The following is an 18,571-nucleotide window of genomic DNA, read 5'->3' as shown; positions in this document are numbered from 1 at the left end:
GATGTTCTGAAAACATAAACATTTGCTTCATTTTACAAAAAAAATGCTGCATACAGAGCTCAAGAATATACAGTACTGTATCCAACAATGCAATCCGCTGGCCTTCCATTTCCATTGTAACAAACTGTATAACTAGATTCAATTCACTGAATTACACCATCCAACACGAGTTAAGGGCAGTTTACATGAAAGTCCCAAAGATAGATGACCAGTGTTGCTTTTGGTTTCATTCAATTCTTCCAAAGCCGAGTCTCGAGTCTACAGTACAACAGATAAAAGTTGGACAGAAATCATTCTAAATTCAAGAGAATAACATCCACAACTATAAAGGAGTGAAATTGTTGGGATCGGTTTCAGTGTTTATTCCTCCATTGATGCACAATAAAGCATCTCTGGCCAGACAATCTCTGACACTGAATCGATTCCTGAATGTTCTTGTCGACGTCCATTTTTTACGATGCCTTAAAGGAATAGTTCACCCAAAAATGGTCCCCATTAACTTGACAATAGTATTTTCTATTCCTACTATGCAAAGTCAATTGGGGCCATTTTTGGTGTGAACTACAGTATTCCTTTAAATCTGATTCAGACTCAACTCGACTTTTGAATAATTTAATGTAATCAAAACCAACACTGGTCATCTACATCTAATAGAATTAATTGTATTGTCTGTTGGTGTGGATGCAACAAATGTGTAAACCATTACAATCACAAATGAGAAAGAAATGCAAATAAAATGTTTATTTTTTATTTTGAGATCACAAATTTGTTATGAAAACTAAATTTTTAAAAACAATCCTTAGCATGAAAACTAAAAAAAACAATATTTAAATCAACATATAAGAAACAAGCTTACAGCAAATAAAACACTAGAATGTGCTGTTATTTAATGAGGTACTGTGAATTTGTGGACAGCTGGATGAACAGTCCTTTAATCTAAAAGATATTCTTGTTTTTCACCAGTTCAAATATCATGTCATCAGCTTCAAAACAGAAAAACCATAACAACAGAAGACAAAAGCAATTTAAAGTTACATTTTTTTTCTGTGGCTGACTGTAGCTCAACTGGTCAACAATGGCACTAGCAAAGTCACGGGTTCAATACTCACAGGGAATGCACAGATAAAAATGTATATCCTGCCTGGAATGTAAGTCACATTAAATAAAAGCATCATTTAAAGCACACATATATTTGCTTCTGCATTGCTGTTTTGTACAACAGCTAAGCATCTTTCGTTTAAGGGAAGGTTTGACAACTTGATTTAAAGGCCTGATTTCACAGATGTTCATTACATTCAAGTTTCATCTAAAGTCGGTACTAGTAATGGAATGTTGTACCAGGCTTATCTTGGTAAGACAAATGCAAGTTTCTGTTTCGACATGAATTCTGTGTGGTGCAATTCCTTCATTACACAGTAGTGCAGTATTAACCCAGCACAAATTTACCATCATTACAGCAAGTTTAACCCTCCCATCATATAAACGTCTGTCGAGCCATGGACGGGGTCACAGCTGTCACTCCAGCCAATGATATGTTAGGGAGTTCATCTGGGGGGAGTGTATCAGCAGGCACATTGTGTGATCAGGAGTGTGCGTTTATTACATCCCCGTGAGTTCTGCTTGTTTCTCATCCTCAGACTCTGGCTGGTTATCGTCCTCACCGTTATAGTTGGCCATCTCGTCCTCTAGATCCTGTCCGGCATCTTGATTTTCATCTGTAACAACACATGGAATTGTTAACTCAAGAAATACCCCTACATGCATTTGAAAGCAGCAGATCGTAACTTTTGCTCTATCGCCATCTCTTTGAAACATAAAATTACAGTTTACTTTGCAGTGAATACAAATTATGTCTAACTGACATTTCCCACAAATCCCAACTCAAATAAAAAATCTATATTATAAATTTACCAATGTCAGAGTAAGGTCAGAAGACTGAACACTGATTTTTATGTACTTGATCAATAACTGATTTTTGTTTTATGGATTGGCCACACCACAGCATTCTGTTGTAAAATATATTGTTAAGCTATTTCCCTTGTGTGGTAAAAGATGTTAAAATGCACCTTTAATCTTGGAGAGCTGTTTTTCTATCTCTCCCTCATTGTCATACATGATGACATCATCATCTTCCCTCCCTTCTCCAATTCTGTCTTTTTCCTCATTCCCGTCCCCCATCCTGATGTCATCATCTTTCGGCTCCAGAATTCCTGCTTCATACAACAGAGTATCTACATAAAAACAATATAAATGAGTATTATGTGTGTGTGTGTGTATTTTGCTTAAATAGCTAGTCTCTTTTTCCCCACCTGTCTTTAAGGATTCTCCTTTGATGTCCATCACTGCCTCTGGAACTTTCTTACTGTCTGGTCTCTCAAGAGTTTCATTCTTATTTGTTGGTTTGTAAGTTGGGATGGGTGATTTTCCTATAATCACAGCATCTGATAGGCAGAAAAAAAGTTGTTATAAAATCATGTTTCCTCAGTAGGCCTAAGAACATTGAGTTCATAATAAGAGCAAAAAACTAATCTAAAGTAACAACAAAAATGAGTAATATAGATTAACAATAAAACCGATATTATTTACCCACCCATGGGTACATTCAAAACAACCATTTTACAAATAAGCAACTGAGCATGTTACTCAAACAGTTTTAACAGACATAAATTACTTTTGCATATACTTGGAAAATACTTCAACTTTGATGTACAAAATGTTTGCACATGTATCACAACAGTATGTAATTAGACTTAAAATGTACATAAATATACTTGAATGCCACTATTGGTAATTTCATGGTCATACATTTTCATTTTCTGTAATTAATAATGTGTATAAAAGATATAGGGTATTTTTTGGTATATTACCAAGTTTTTCATTGTTCTGGACCTGAACTTCATCTTTTGCACGTGACTCCACTTCTGGCTTGCTGTTTGAAGGTTTTGCCACATTTTTGTCTGAATGGTTTGTAGCAGGAATCTCAGATTTGGCTTTTGCAGCCAAAGTCTGTGCAGAACCAGCAACATCCTATCGAGAGGAAAAGAGGGATTGTAATTATTTTACACATTTTTTAAGTGCTGGTGGCAGAAGTGCTTCTTGTTTAAGGGATCTGAACCTCTTGCTCAGTATTAAATAACCAGCATGTAACCAATAAAATGTATAATGAATAAGATGTACATAACAATGTGTGAATCATCGATGTTTTCATGATTTATGCGTAAATTAAATAGTAATAAAATGGTTAAGGTGATTGGAATAGCTTTATTGCAGAACAAATAAAGAAATGGGTGGGCCATAAAAGAAACAAACATTTCTCTTTTTAGTGTTCTCAAATATACAAAAACGCATCAAGACAGTTAAATTATTTAGATTTTTTCATAGCTGTACCTGTGGAGCAACAGGTGCAGGTTCCTTTTCAGCATTATGCTCTTCTAGTTTTGACTCTTCAGTTTTCTCATTGCATTTCTCTTCCATGGTCGCAATTTGAGTCCTACACAATTTCGCCACAAACAGCCATTTAAATTATTGTTCATCAGTATGCTAATGTAGTATAATCAGTATTGTGAATGGACTTACATGAACGTGTCCGCATTACTTTGACAGGACTTCAGCTCATTTTGCCTCTTACTTAGATCCTCCAATAATGACTTCATATGATCTAAAACATAGATACACATACATACTGTATAAACATATAAATACATATATTTCACGATATACATCACTTAAAAAATAAAATAAAATGTACAAATACAAGGTAGAGAGACTTACTCTTCATTTCCTGCACTGTTTTAGCACTGGAGGAAATGTTGAGCTTCAGAATTTCCTATAACAGAGAATATTCTTTTTAAATAAAAGGATCATACACCCTACATGATGAAAGTGAAACTTTTTTCAGGTGGTGATGGTCCATATTCATTAATCACCTTGGGTCATAAATTTATTCATTCAAACTATCAATTTAAAGAAGCAATGCAGAAATTTTAGCGGCATCTAGCAGTAAGGTTGCGAATTGCAACCAACGGCTCACTCCACCCCTCCCTTTCGAAGCACTAGGGCAGCTGACACAGAACTAAGATGTCGTCGCATTTTCGCTTCTTTGCCGAAGGAGATAACGTATTTACGAAACACGCTTTGTAGAGCAGTTTGTCCGTTTAGGAATATTGTAGAAACAACATGGCAAATTCAATGTAAAGGGACCCGCGGTGTATGTACATAGAAATAGCTCATTCTAAGGAAAGAAAACGCTAGATTATGCAAGGTGAAAGAAGACATAGTTATGTGTATTATATTGCATTTCTGTCAATAGATCCTCCAAAAAAATTACTCACTGGACCTTTAACAGCCAATACATTTAAACAGTAACTTATATCGTAAATTAAAATAAACAAATGTGCATCACCAGTATCAAGTATATCCGGTTTCGGAATTCTACCAGCTTTTTAAATTCTGTTTGTCAATGCCTGCTTGTAAATATGTATGCTGATTGCACCCTGAATAGAGTCGAAAGAATAAATACAGGGCATGTTCTTATACCTTCTCCTGTCTCCAGTTGTTCAGTGTGGTATCCTGTTGTCTACGATGTGTGTCCTCTATTAGCCCCATCCTCTCGTTCTGCATGCGCATCTCATCCTCCACCTTCATCTTACTCTGCTGCTCTCTATCTCTGTCTGCAGCCAGCAGCCTCATGCGATCTTCCAGCTCCAAAATCTTGCTCTGGTGGGAAAAAATCACTTATTTCTAGACATATTTGTTAAAGACCGTGAATGTCTCAATAGGCCTCAATTTTGTGCACCATTTGGCATTTGTGCATCTAATGTGTATTTAATAGAAAGGTTCTGCCACTGTAGCATACATTATAATACATACAATTTAAAGACAAACACAATTTTTTAGTATTGAAGGTTTTTTACAAACCTGTAGCTCAATGTTTCTTGAGTTTGAGACCCAGTAGTTGAAGCCAATCAGAAGAATGCAGGCGATGAGAGCAGCCACGAGCAAAGATGGCGAACGTCCACCACGGCGACCGTTCCCCAGCGCACCCATCATGCTGTATAACTGCTCAAACAACACCCTAGAGATGGATCTATAAAATTCAATATACAGCAAACTTTATTACTAGGAGGAAACTGAAACGGAAGAAACAGTAAAATAGTTCAGTAAAAATACACAATATAAAAACAACACAGAAGACAACGATTAAAGAACAAACAAATGCAATTAATCATCAGGCTGGCTGTGTTAAAACATACATAGTAAAGCTAGGCATTACAGGGCATCAAACCTTTTTCTGCTTGGATAGTATATTGTCTAGATAGCACAAAAATGCCCAAATCGAAACCTGCAAAGCTGCCTAAATAGACAATGTTTAAAGAAGTCATATGACACGGCTAAAACGAATATTATCGATTGTTTCAGATGTAATGCAATGTGTGTACACGATTTAAGGTTAAACAACACTGTATTTCCGCATGCCGTGCATGTTTGTATCTCCTCTTTGCCCCGCCTCTCTGAAACGCGCGGATTTTTAACAAAGCTATGATTGGCCAGTTAACCAGTGCGTTAACTGGTATTGGTCGAATACTGCAAGCTTGTGACGGAAATGTAACACTTCTTACCATATTTGAAACATCAGGTTACAGAGCAATTGTGCTGACAGGTACACCCACCTTACTTGCGTATACATTTGGGCGGTCTTAGTCAAATCATACCACGGACTGACGTAGATTTGTGGGGGTGTAGTTACACGAGGCGTTTCAGGCAGGTCTGGTGGGCATTCTCTTTCAGAAAGAATGCATCTTTTGTTCCAACACTTTAATTTTTGCAATGTTACGTGTCTAATACATGCATGGGCAACTTATAATACACCAAAGACACAGAAAACTCTACCGCTAATGTGTTGTATGTTAAAAACATAAAATTTAGAAGACAGAAATACAGTCAGAATTCGTACAATACATTAAAAAAGCTAGAAAATGTAACCAGTGCCAACGGGATAGTTCTCCCAAAAATGAAAAATTGATTTACCCTCAAGTTATTCCAAACCTGTCTAAATTTCTTTGTTCTGTTGAACACAAACAAAGATATTTGGAAGAATGTTAGCAACGGATATTTCTGGGGCATCATTGACTACTATGGTAGAAAAAATAAGTGTATCATTTTTTGTTTTGTTTAACACAAAATGAGATATTTTCAGGAATTTAGTAAAGCAAAAAGTTCTGGGGCACCGTTGACTCCCAATTAAAAAAAGATCTACTATGGTAGTTTGTATACGGGTTTGTAACAACTTGAGGGTGAGTATAATTCATGACAGAATTTTAATTTTTGGGTGAACTATCCCTTTAAGGATATAAGCATCAGCATGACAGCTGGAACTGTATCTATCAAAGACAAGCAGGTAGTAAAAGAAACCAATTCAACTTCAGCTACCTATCACATAGTATTGGAAGATCTTAATGAAGTTTAGAACATATTCATGCTCACTACCTCAAAAAGTGCACTTTGAATGATCATAATCAATATAATAATGAGTATCAAATTTCTGTTTACATGTTAAATGCATTTACCTTCATTTAATATAAATACGTTTCTAATGACTGCACTGGATAACAGCAAGTTACCAAATTTTTTATTTAAAAATATATTATTATATGGTAGGTAGGTAGTGTCTTGTATTTGTCATGTAACGTTATAACCATAATGGTTGTATTACTTTTGTGGAAATAAAATATCTTTGGTACAATGATCCTGCTCGTACTTTAATTCATCAGATAAATCTGCACGTTACGCCTTTTAAAAACGACATTTTACTTTACGTTTGGGATGTGCAGTGATTGTTTATTAAAAAGCAAATGCACCGAGTAGCATGTCTGCTAACAGAAATACAGGTACATAATTCATTACATTTTCCACCTAATAACAGATAAACCGTTGGTATTGTTTTAAATTTGCCCTTACCACGTAAAATGTAAGAGGCCACGTCAGGTAAAGGGACGAAACATGTACATATCGATGATCGATTCTCGTGTTCCGTTTTAGTAAACCTCCGAACAAACAGCGCGGTTCTTTCGCATGAGTCCTACCATGCGCATGCGCACAAGAACACCCTCAGCGAACAATCTTGAAATCACAGGTGACTGGTATCATTTTGATCTTCACCAAAATAATTTATAGTTTTTACCATATACAATTACATTAAATTAAACCATGCTTGTGACTTCACCCTTTTAAGCGTGTAAAATAAAGAAACGGTCAATAACAAAAAATACTTTGCTAGATTTTTAGAGATCTAGCAAAGAGAGGCACATACTGTTAAGGCACATAGAGAGGCACATACTGTTAAAATGTGAAACTTGCTTTTTTCTGGCTATTCTTAACAGTCTGATCCAACAAAACAGAAATTCATCATCATTCTAAAGTAACTAGGTCACAAACCTGCATGTTTTTCATAACATGAAGAACAAAAATGCTGAATCCCTGATTTCAGGGATATGCTGACATACCAGCCTGGCTGGAGTTTACAATTTTAAAGCACTTCATCAGTAATTCTTTTACTCCATTTTTTTCTAGTTTTCACTATGATGCGACATGACACACGGCTTGTTCTAATGGGATTGTAGCGTCGCATCGCATCCAGTGTGGACAAAATTTAAAATGATATTGAGTTCTAACGCGTTCTATTGTCTTTTGTTGTGTTGCATCGGGTCGCGTCCGGTGTAGACACAGTGGCTGAATAGCAAGGAAACACAAAAACATGTCAATCAATGTAATTTATAATAAATGTGTCTTTATGCAAAATAATTGTGCATATTAAAGCATTAAAACAGGCGTACGTATTTTCATTTTATTAAAAGCATTTTAGTTTATTACATTATGTTCATATAATGTACATAATTTCTTTCTTTCAAAACTTTAAATCATCATTGGACATAAAAATAATTCAAAAAATGTGTTCATTTCTCATGATCGCTTCTTCGCATTTTCCTCCTTAAAAACAAAAACAAAACAAAAATATTAATTGCATTATATTTAATAAATCAACTTGGCACATTTTGGAATGTAATAACCTGAATTCAATATGGAAAACGTTAAAATACAGACAAAATCAGTCAAACAGTAAGCTCCCCAAACTAAAATAACCAATGAAATGTAATCCAATAACAGAATCCTATGTCTATAAAACCTGCCAATAAGGTTTTAACTATAGAGAACCCTCAGCAAATCTGTTTTTACCTTCACAGTTTTGCCAAGCTCAACAAGTGTTTGTTCAAAGCAGGCTTCCATGCCTTTAAGACTTTCTGGTTGGACTATCTGCCTCTGTATGCCAGGACTGCCTGCATCCAACACCATCTGCAAGAATCTCTTTTCCTAAAGACAGAATAAAGGTTTACATATGCAATTTTGTGCCGGCATCTGGAACATCTCAGCCGATCGTATTCTGTCAAAATAATGCACAAGCAAAGAAAGGCATTTAAGTAATTATTTAATGCACATAAAATGTGCATTTTGCTGATTGTGAGTTGTGACAGCAAATTATAAAATAATGCATGTTACAACTTGCAAAGGTGTAAATTAAAACAGTCTTATCAAGCACTGAGAAAACCTTTATACAACAAATATAGAGAAATATAATTCCTTAAATACAAAAAATCCTACCTGCACTTTTAAAAGGAAAGTGAAAGCCAGCCCAGCTTTTCCTGCCCTCGCTGTTCGTCCCACCCTGCACATGAAAAATAAAAATAGGCTCAGATCTCAATGGATTTATACGATTTCAAATTGGGATGCATCACTTCTAAAATTCTGTTCAATTCAGATAAGACAATAATGAATGTGTGCTATGTTATGAAAAAAAATCTATATAAAAAAACGAAATATATTCAAAATGTAAATATATTTTTACTGTGTACTGTAACTGTACAACTAAATTAGGTCATTAGAACATTATGGGTTACAGTCATGGACAGCATCAGTGATTGTAATGTAGTGTTGTCACGATACCAAACTTCGGTACCAGTCGGTACTAAATGTGACGATACTATCATTTTGATAGTATCAAAGCGCTCGGTAAGGAGCCATTCAAAGACATATCCCATGAGCTTGGAAACACAATAGCCAATCAGAGGTCTTTCATAATCTGTTCAACAGCGCTCAAAATAATAGCGGGAAATGCTAGTATCGTCACATTTAGTACCGACTGGTACCGAAGTTTGGTATCCTGACAACACTATTGTAATAGGTTCTATTATCTTTTTTCGTGTTGTGATGTTCGCGCCCGGTGTAGAATATTCAATAAAAAAATCACATATAGCCAACATGTCCCAGATATATTGTGTATCCCTCGTTTCTATCATGATCTATTAACTTGCCTGTGAATGTACGTCCTGATGTATTGTGGAGCATCATAATTAATGACACATTTCACTCCGTTGATGTCAATGCCCCTCGCAGCAGCATCTGTGCTTATTAATCTAATAAAACAAATAAGTCCGATCACGTAATACTAAAATGTATGAATGCATTTTCAAATCAAATTATTCATAATCATAAGTACATTCCAGAACTAAATACGTACAGTTGGATCTTCCCCTGCTCAAAATCTTTGAGCGTTCTTTGTCGTTCGTTTGGGCTTAGTCTGGAGGAAAACTCTGCAACATCCACGCCGCCAAAGAGCTTCACAAGCAAATAGAGTCTAAGAGCCAAAAAAAGACAGATAGTTAGTCAGATAACAAAATGACGCCGAAAATTTCATAATCACAAATGTACACATATTTGTTTTGTCCTGTCTAAACAGTTGTTCCATGTTTTTTTTTCTTCTGATCTATAGGCTAAAATGGTAGTCCATCTGAACGCTATCACTGTACTTTTACCCAATCAAAAGCATATTTATTTTTTCGTTAATCATTATTGCAGGGAAGGAAATACCACATCAGCAATCTGCAATAACAAGGCATAATCTGAATGTATTGCTAATCTCCATGATGCAGGAGCTGAACTCCAACATTACCGGTGTGCTGTTTCTCTAGAGTTGGTGAAGCACAAAACAGGACTGAATTTGAGCCGAAGCAAGAAATGAAGGATGACTAGTGGTTTCTTGTTTAGGGTGCAGGGGACATAATACTCCTGCATAAAACAAGCACATATTAAGCGGTGTGTGCAAAAGCAAGACAAGATTACTGATACACTGCTCCAATTGACCCATGTGCAATATGACTTACAGAGAGGCTCTGAGGAAAGTGAAATGACTCCTGGTTTTGTGTGGCCGTGTCTGTAGAGGTCTTTGTGGAACTGAAGAGTCGTGGCTGGTGCAGATCCAGCAGTTGTAGTTTCTCAGGGTTATGGGTGAGAGTGGCAGAAAACAGCAGCTTCTGCAGAGGCATCTGTGGTGGAGACAAACTGACATACACAAATAAACAAATGAACATACAATTCAAAAGTCTGATGCTTCTATTTGGCAGTTTTCTAGTTTAAAACTTAAATCTTTTTACTTTCATAAAAAAATATTATAAACATAACAATTTAAGTGAAATCTTGATTTTTTAAATCTTTTTATAATGCACATGGAGTTTCAATGAAAGCAAGTACATCTGACCCTTTGTGCAAGGGTAAACTATAACATGACAAATTTTCTTACAATTAATTTGTCTTCTCCAAATAATTAGTCATTTCCAAATCTTAAGAATGTGCACAACTGACGATGTGTCACATTGATGGGAACCACACAAAGGGCATTATCAGCAGCACCTCACCAAAAGGCATCTTTCACTCAGGATAATGTGATGAAATTGGGACACACAACTCATGAGATGTCTATGGAGGACTAAACCTGCAAAAATTATAAATAAATGAATGTATAAATTAATAAATATATAAACGAATAAATGTAATAATATGAAAATAAATACAGGAATGAATGGTTTGATAAATCAAAATAATTCGTTTTAGCTATTATTGATCTTAGCTTTAACTTTTCTTTTCATTTTTTAAATTGATTTATTATTTTTTGTGTCCATTTTTAATTATTTTTAATTATTATTATTTTTTATTTTTAGATTATTTTATTTATCATTTCCTTTTATTTTTACATTTATTTATTTATACGTTTATTTATTTTTATATTTATTTATTATCGCATGTATTTATTTCCACTTTTATTTATTTATTCTTGTATTTATTCTTACTTTTCTGTGTCTTGTATGATAATTAGATGGGTTGGTCTTGCCTACTATTGGTTCAGCGTAGATTGAAGCGTTTGATCGATTACTCTTGACTTGTTTTGGACTAACGTCACGTCACTCACTGATCGTTTGCTTCGTGTATAACGTTTATGGCGTGCGCACAATTAGCTAGAGAGTTACAGCATTTAGCCAATGAAGTCGATAACCATGCATCAAATGACTATGTGTCATTCAGATTAGATGCATTTATTGAGGATTTATTACAGATTGACGGAGAGATAAATGACAAAGTTCTTCAAAATCTGTGCGAGTCAGGGGGTGCTAAGGTGGTGACCAAGTTCCGGTTACAGGTCCTCTGCCAAAGAGGTGCATGAACGACCTCAGCAGATTCGTCGATTCTGAAAGCACAAGACGACTTGATATTAAGATGTCTAATAAACACAGACTTTCTTGTTACATGATTTTGACATTCTTGTTAAGATTGCAAATTATTGGTATGATCGCCCGTAACGGCTGAAGCGAGGTGAAAAAATAAATAAAGCGATTTGACACGGGATTCGTACCCATACAATAAAGCGAGGCAGCGTGTCACTACGGTAACAATCACACTAAGCTATTTCGCAATGCTAGCTGCTGCGGATCTTTGCAATAATATCAAGATGTCACACAACAATATGCAGCTGGATGAATCAAGGGAATATGCCCGTTTTAACTTGTGACCTCTGTGTTATTTATCTCTTATGGAATGTAGTTTACGAGTACCGTTTAGTAACCACGTCTTTTTAGAAGGAATGGTTTCCATTTGATGGCCCCTGTAGTGAAAGAACGATGCTCATTACTACCGTGTTAACTTGTGACTTAAGTTCACTATGTCTCAATTCATTTACATTATGTTACATCATGTTACATTAAATCTTTACGCTTTTTCTAACCGAAAGGCTGCTTATAACTATCACTTTGACAAAGCGTTAGCTTGCGACTTCGGTTTACAAGCTCATCTGTGTAGTTAAACCTTATTACATTTTGTGCTTTATGATTTTCACCAGTTGAACTGTAACGCCACCATAGCATAGCACCCTCTGACTCGCACAGACTTTGAATGTGCTGCAAAGAGGCTAACAACCGAGGGAGAACTTTGTCATTTATCTCGCCGTCAATCTGTAATAAATCATCAATAAATGCATCTAATCTGAATGACACATAGTCATTTGATGCATGGTTATCGACTTCATTGGCTAAATGCTGTAACTCTCTAGCTAATTGTGCGCCCGCCATAGTTACTTAACGTTATACACGAAGCAAACGATCAGTGAGTGACGTGACGTTAGTCCAAAACAAGTCAAGAGTAATCGATCAAACGCTTCAATCTACGCTGAACCAATAGTAGGCAAGACCAACCCATCTAATTATCATACAAGACACAGAAAAGTAAGAATAAATACAAGAATAAATAAATAAAAGTGGAAATAAATACATGCGATAATAAATAAATATAAAAATAAATAAACGTATAAATAAATAAATGTAAAAATAAAAGGAAATGATAAATAAAATAATCTAAAAATAAAAAATAATAATAATTAAAAATAATTAAAAATGGACACAAAAAATAATAAATCAATTTAAAAAATGAAAAGAAAAGTTAAAGCTAAGATCAATAATAGCTAAAACGAATTATTTTGTTTTATCAAACCATTCATTCCTGTATTTATTTTCATATTATTACATTTATTCGTTTATATATTTATTGATTTATACATTCATTTATTTATAATTTTTGCAGGTTTAGTCCTCCATAGATGTCTCTCTGATAATGGCAAGGAAAGAGGATGCCTACTCAACGAACCAGTGAAACCACAGACCTCCTTTCCTCTATTCATATTCTTGACGGCTTCCCCCTGCATAAGGCGTGGGAAATGTCCTATTGGGCAGTTCAACTGTGCTGAAATAGTGGGATTATAACACCTAGTCCTATTAAGCGAATCTGTGTATTCAAAGTTAGATCTGAATATTTTCATATTTTATCACTGTGTGAACATTAAGCTTTCTATTGCTACAGGTTTATCACTTATTGCAAAGGTTGACGCTTTTGGACTAGTTAAGAGGTGTGTGTGTGTTTTGAGTGAAAACATCTCATCTAAATATTCATAGACACTATGTAAACTATGTAATATTCAGAGACTGCTCAACTGCACATGTTATGCCCTGTCTTAATATTCTGACCAGCCTGACAACGACACAACAACAGTGGTTTTACCAACAGAATGAGTTTGGGGAAAAGATTAGCTGTTCAATGATCAATGGCCGACAGAGAACATGTTCAGGAAACCTAAATAAATGCAAATAAATGTTGGCCAATGCAAACCAAGCAATTTATAAATATTTTCTATATGTAACTGATATGTCAATCATATCAATATGAAATTCAATCAGATCATAGAATTTTAGTACATTTCAAAATTTAAAAGTAACTATGCAACCATAATAGAATTAAATAAATAAAAACTTAACAAATCTTACCTTGACACTGTTATTGGTCCAGGCAGTATTCTTCTAAAGACTGACATCTGTGGGTCACCTTGGCATCTGTACACTGCTTTAGTCACCTGGCTGAGCCAAGACTGATGCATGCTGTCAATCATCCTGTCTGCTTCATCTATTATCTACAACAAACACGACATCTCCACAAATGTATACAGGCAATATTTGAAACAAATATACTGTATATTATTCTCACTTTTGTACAGAACTCACCAGAAATCGTAGGTGTCGTAGATTGAAATTGTTGTGTTTGTTGATGTGATCCACAAGACGGCCTGGCGTAGCCACAACAATATCAGCCAAACTGCAACAAACACCCCCTCTGCTTTTAGAGAGCAGCGCTTGCTCTTCAGCAAACGATTTCTGTCCTGCGATCATGACTACCTTCACACCAGTGCCTTCAGCATATGAGCTAAACACATTTGACACCTGGAAAACAAATATCACATACAAAAGTAAAGATGAGGAATGGACAAGCAATTCCTTGGTTAAATGTACGTAATTAATATTGACCATTTTTAATACATTACCTGCTGTGCCAACTCTTTGGTGGGTAGTACAGTCAATGCACGGACCTCACACACCACACGCTTAGAAAGTGCCTGAGGTAGCAAACAAATACATCCACATCTACCTAAAAATCTTTTCCCACATTTAAATGTAATTTCATACATATTTTTGGTTATTGGCAATTTATCGGTTGTAATAAATGAATTAATTTTTCTCTTAATTATTCGTAACTACCTTAATGGATACTCTGCAGCTTAATGTATACACAGAGCCACAGCTCTAATCCCAACATATCTGAGCACAGTTAAACAAACAAAAAAGATTCCTACTTTACCTGTATAATGGGTATAACAAAAGCCAGTGTCTTTCCACTTCCTGTAGGTGCCGAAACACAGATGTCTCTGGGCCGGTAGCCACCTGGACCGACCAGCAGCTCTGAGCTTACACTATTCAAAATGGCAGGTATGACTTCAGCTTGAACTGAGAAAGGAAATATAGTAATTAGTAATGCAGAGTAACGTGATATCTTCAGTCGAAGAGTTTAAAGGGATACTTCACCCAAAAATGAAAATTCTGTCATCATTTACTCAGATTGTTCCGAACCTGTATTCTTTGTTCTGCTGAACACACAAGATATCTGGAAGATTGTCAAATATCAGCCCCTATTGACTCCCATAGTATTTATTTTCCCTACTATGGCAGTAAATGGTGGGTGAGATATGACATTCTTCCAAATTTCTTCCTCTGTGTTCAGCAAGGCAAAGACATTTTTACAGGTTTGGAACAATCTATGGGTGAGTAAATGATGACAGAATTTTCATAGTATCCTATGATCCTATATCATAGTACTTTGCCTTGTACTAAGCACAACAGATACTCCATTATTCAATGCAATGTTAATTAATGATTATCTTTCTGTCTTACCTGGAAAAAATTTCTGTATCCCGTTGGCTTTGAGCTTCTTTAGCAGAACTGGACAGATGCCCGGTACCTCATTGACAGGGACAAGGTTACCCTTAATGTCCCTCTCAATGACATTAGGCTGTGCCAACCACTGGGGCAAAACTCTTTTGACCTGTAGATGTACAAAACTAAATATTGTATATTTTCTTTATAGAAGATAATACATTTATTATATTATATTTTCCACAAACCTTTTGCGCAGTCTTCTCTTTGAACCCACCCAAGATATGTAAACCGGTCTGGGAGGCGTTGTTCTCTGCATGTAACTCATCAATCTGTTGGTTTACATCTGTTTCAATGGCCTTACTTTTCTCGATGTCACCTTCAGTTTTCTCTGTTGTTGTTTCTGCAAACTTCTCATTATCTGGTTCATCATCTCCTAAAATAAGTATTTGAAAAATGCATGTGAAAACCCCATTATGCATTCATTAAGACTGATTTGATTTAGTCATAAACATAAAAAACATAAAACGAATTAATGATAACAAAATAACATTGCAATGTGCTACATATCATATTTTTGATACCAAAAATTGGCTGGTGTGAGCAGTACTAAGAATAGGACACAAAGTTGCACCCCTAAATTGCCAAAATTGTTTTGCACCCACAAAATAAACATGCATTTTCATTTCAATATTATAAAACAAACAGCAGCATGGTAGTTTTACCTGTTTTTGCACTTTCATCGCATAGCGATAATCTTTTGCGTTTCTTTATCAAAATGACACCACCGTCAGCAAAATCTGTTTTTCTAGCCTGTTTTCCTCTTTTCTGGGATTTCTGTTGTGTTTCCTCAGTCTCTTGCGGTCCAGGTTTTCCTTTCTTCTTTTTTATGTTACCCTGATCGTCATCTTCTTTGTCTGCTATGTTTGAGATGCTCTGTTGTTCTCTGGCTTTGGCTCGTTCCTGCAGTTTAGCCAGCAGAGCTCTAGATCGAGACTCTCCTCTAGATTCACTGTCCTCCTCCTCCCCCAAGTACCTGTTCAAAAATTATCAAATTCTGATCAAAACATATCAAGTACGTGGAGGTAGCAGGTCGTCCTAGTACGAATACGATAGTACACACAAGTACAAAAACACAATGGTCTGCTGGGAAAATGAGTTTTGAATTAACGCGGTGCAGTCGTTTCATATGAGAAATTAATTTTCATTGTTTGATGTTTTCTATAAAATCAATACATACCTATTTATCATAAACAGTGCCATTGTAGACTCCTGCCTCACTATCAAACACGCTTAACGGTTAATAAATAAATGAATTACGGCACACCATTAAGAAAATGTTCACATTTATATTAGAACTACAATGAAAACAAACTTCACCATAGACCTATTTTAAACCATGTGGGTACTGAAGTGTATGACGCGTAGTGATGACGTAGCTTTAGTCACGTTAGCCCTGTCCCAAATGGCGTACTCCGGGCTTGTGGAGCTCCTGCGAGTCCACACTTGGTGACGTAAAGAAGTGCAGACTGTGAGGCATTTAAGAACGGCACATGAGAGTGCGTTTTAGGGCAGACCCGAAATTGTCACTACGGAAAGAGGAAGACGGAAGGTGTCCGACTTCATGCAGCACTGCGCAGACCTATCGGCGTCGGATATAAAAAATACCGGGAGAGCGATTTAAAGCAATGCTTTATAATAGATATCACGGTACTGGGTACTTTGTAGTGATGGCGAGATGAAGCCTCATGAAGCATTGAAGCTTTTCAGCCAAGTGGTTCACAAAAGGGTTCATTTCTCGAGGCTTCATTTGCTCACAATACCATCTGGTGGCCAGAGAGTGCGCGTGTGCGTGTGTGCGTGCGTGTGTGTGTGTGTGTGTGTGTGTGTGTGTGTGTGTCTCTATGTCTATGTGTGTTAGTACATGTGCATATTGTGTGTGTGGAGTGTTTTGTATGTGGGTATGTCTGTCTTCTGTGTTTTCAACCTTTTCTTGTTTTTGCAGGTACAACTTTAATTATTTTGCTTATAGTCAATATGTCTCATGTACAGCTGCTTTGTAACAATGAAAATTGTAAAAGCGCTATATAAATAAAGTTGAGTTGAGAGTGTAAAACAGGCAGATACATTACAGATGTGCCTGATGTGGTCTGTGATACACTGTATTTTGTGCCATTTAAGGCTTAGAAATAACGGTGGAGGAAAAAATTAATTTCCACATAGACTAATGCATTGTATGAATATGTGTATTTTCTGGTGGTATATGATTGTACACATAACTGTGTAATAAACGTGTTGGCTTGAAATGAATGGGACTATGAAATGTGTGTAAATAAATGTTTTGGTCATAATAGGCAGAATTATTATTATAAAACTGAAAAGTGTCTGGGTTTAACTGGGCAGAGGGCAGTGAATGTGCTTGTGAGACTTGGCAGAGGACTGTGATTTTGCTTGTGCAACAAGGAAAATGATGAATAGGGTATACTTTAGGAGTTTTTATTCAAGAATATTATTTTCTCAACTGTTTTAGGGCTAAGGCGATTTCGTTTTTTTGACACAACTTCTCCTGCCTTTGAAAACACCCTTTCGCATGGCACAGATGAAGCCGGGGTACATAAATACTTGACAGCAAGCATATACAGATGTGGATATTTAATCTTCTGTCTCTCCCAGTACTGAAGTGGGTCCTCCAATTGCCCAATATTTTGTTCGGCAAGATACCGCTGGACTTCCACAGTAGCATCTGCTGTAAGGTTGTGCCTTCCCCTTGACACCATCACACTGTCATCCAAATCAATTGTGACCAGGGCCTCATCCAGCTCTTGTTTTCTGGTAGCTAGAAAAAAAGAGAAGCTGTGTAAATAAAACATACTTTTTTCATTTTCATGATTTACAAAAGTAAAGATGGAAAAATTGTTCATATATTATTATTATTATTATATCATAGTTTTGTAATATTTGTAATGACACACCTTGGATGGGCCCACCTCCATTTCTCTCCTTGTTCTCATGCAAGCACGATAATGCCTTAACATAGATGATATGTTATTATTGTACACCAATTCCTTGGAGCACAACATACACTTCACCTTTGAATAAAAATTGAGACATTAAAAATAAAAAATAACAAATATAATGCATTGATAAAAATGTATGTAGGCCATACCTTGTTAGAAGGTGTTATGGTGTTCTATAAGGTATGTAGGACCATACCTGTGTTATAGGTGTTAACAGGTGTATGTAGTGCCATGACCCTGTTAGAAGGTACCCTGTTCACTGTTATGCTGATGATACTCAACTTTATATTTCCTCAAAGCCTCATGAAACACAGCAGTTCCATCGAATAATGGATATATATGATATAAAAAACTGGATGAGTAACAACTTTTTATTACTGAACTCGGACAAAACGAAGTGTTACTTATTGGACGAAAACTGCT

At 35.9% G+C, this 18,571-nt stretch overlaps 2 protein-coding genes across 4 annotated transcripts; both read right to left on the bottom strand.

Annotated features, from left to right (window-relative positions):
* Nucleotides 1–726: 726 nt before the first annotated feature.
* Nucleotides 727–7,154, bottom strand: golm1 (golgi membrane protein 1). 3 transcript variants are annotated; one of them, XM_057356586.1, is made up of 10 exons: nt 6,958–7,154; nt 4,918–5,086; nt 4,537–4,716; nt 3,772–3,826; nt 3,577–3,658; nt 3,388–3,490; nt 2,868–3,027; nt 2,310–2,441; nt 2,067–2,213; nt 727–1,715 (listed from the first exon to the last, which is right to left on the bottom strand). In XM_057356586.1, the coding sequence occupies exons 2-10, from the start codon at nt 5,047–5,049 to the stop codon at nt 1,600–1,602; spliced, it is 1,107 nt and encodes a 368-aa protein (XP_057212569.1). In that variant the 5' UTR covers nt 5,050–5,086; nt 6,958–7,154; the 3' UTR covers nt 727–1,599. The 3 variants fall into 3 exon arrangements, with proteins under 3 accessions (XP_057212569.1, XP_057212570.1, XP_057212568.1); XM_057356587.1 differs by having other exon boundaries at nt 2,067–2,210; nt 6,958–7,153; XM_057356585.1 differs by having other exon boundaries at nt 2,067–2,231; nt 6,958–7,152.
* A 106-nt stretch (nt 7,155–7,260) lies between these two features.
* Nucleotides 7,261–17,419, bottom strand: ddx51 (DEAD (Asp-Glu-Ala-Asp) box polypeptide 51). Its single transcript, XM_057356584.1, has 15 exons — nt 16,372–17,419; nt 15,857–16,167; nt 15,380–15,567; nt 15,150–15,300; nt 14,560–14,705; nt 14,246–14,317; nt 13,929–14,144; nt 13,695–13,837; nt 10,215–10,392; nt 10,004–10,119; nt 9,572–9,688; nt 9,366–9,467; nt 8,656–8,719; nt 8,233–8,367; nt 7,261–7,986 (listed from the first exon to the last, which is right to left on the bottom strand). Exons 1-15 carry the CDS (start codon nt 16,392–16,394, stop codon nt 7,960–7,962), a joined length of 1,989 nt encoding a protein of 662 aa, XP_057212567.1. The 5' UTR covers nt 16,395–17,419; the 3' UTR covers nt 7,261–7,959.
* Nucleotides 17,420–18,571: the final 1,152 nt, after the last annotated feature.

This window comes from Triplophysa rosa, linkage group LG17, assembly GCF_024868665.1.
Source record: "Triplophysa rosa linkage group LG17, Trosa_1v2, whole genome shotgun sequence".
In the NCBI taxonomy this organism is placed as follows: Eukaryota; Metazoa; Chordata; class Actinopteri; order Cypriniformes; family Nemacheilidae; genus Triplophysa; species Triplophysa rosa.
Note: the sequence above shows the minus strand (reverse complement) of the source record. Positions and strands in the feature narration are given on the sequence as shown.

Bases quoted from the DNA above. Each gene is read 5' to 3' on its own strand.
- ddx51 (XM_057356584.1), bottom strand. From the start codon at position 16,394: ATGGCACTGTTTATGATAAATAG. The intron at 14,318-14,559 runs GTAAAGTAGGAA...TTGCTACCTCAG, and splicing joins TTGTTATACCCATTATACAG to GCACTTTCTAAGCGTGTGGT. The intron at 8,720-9,365 runs GCAAGTTAATAG...TTTCATGTGCAG, and splicing joins ATCAGGACGTACATTCACAG to GGTGGGACGAACAGCGAGGG.
- golm1 (XM_057356585.1), bottom strand. From the start codon at position 5,049: ATGATGGGTGCGCTGGGGAACGGTCGCCGTGGTGGACGTTCGCCATCT. The intron at 3,491-3,576 runs GTAAGTCCATTC...GAAATTGTGTAG, and splicing joins AGTAATGCGGACACGTTCAT to GACTCAAATTGCGACCATGG. The intron at 2,232-2,309 runs GTGGGGAAAAAG...GTTTTTATGTAG, and splicing joins AGGAGAATCCTTAAAGACAG to ATACTCTGTTGTATGAAGCA.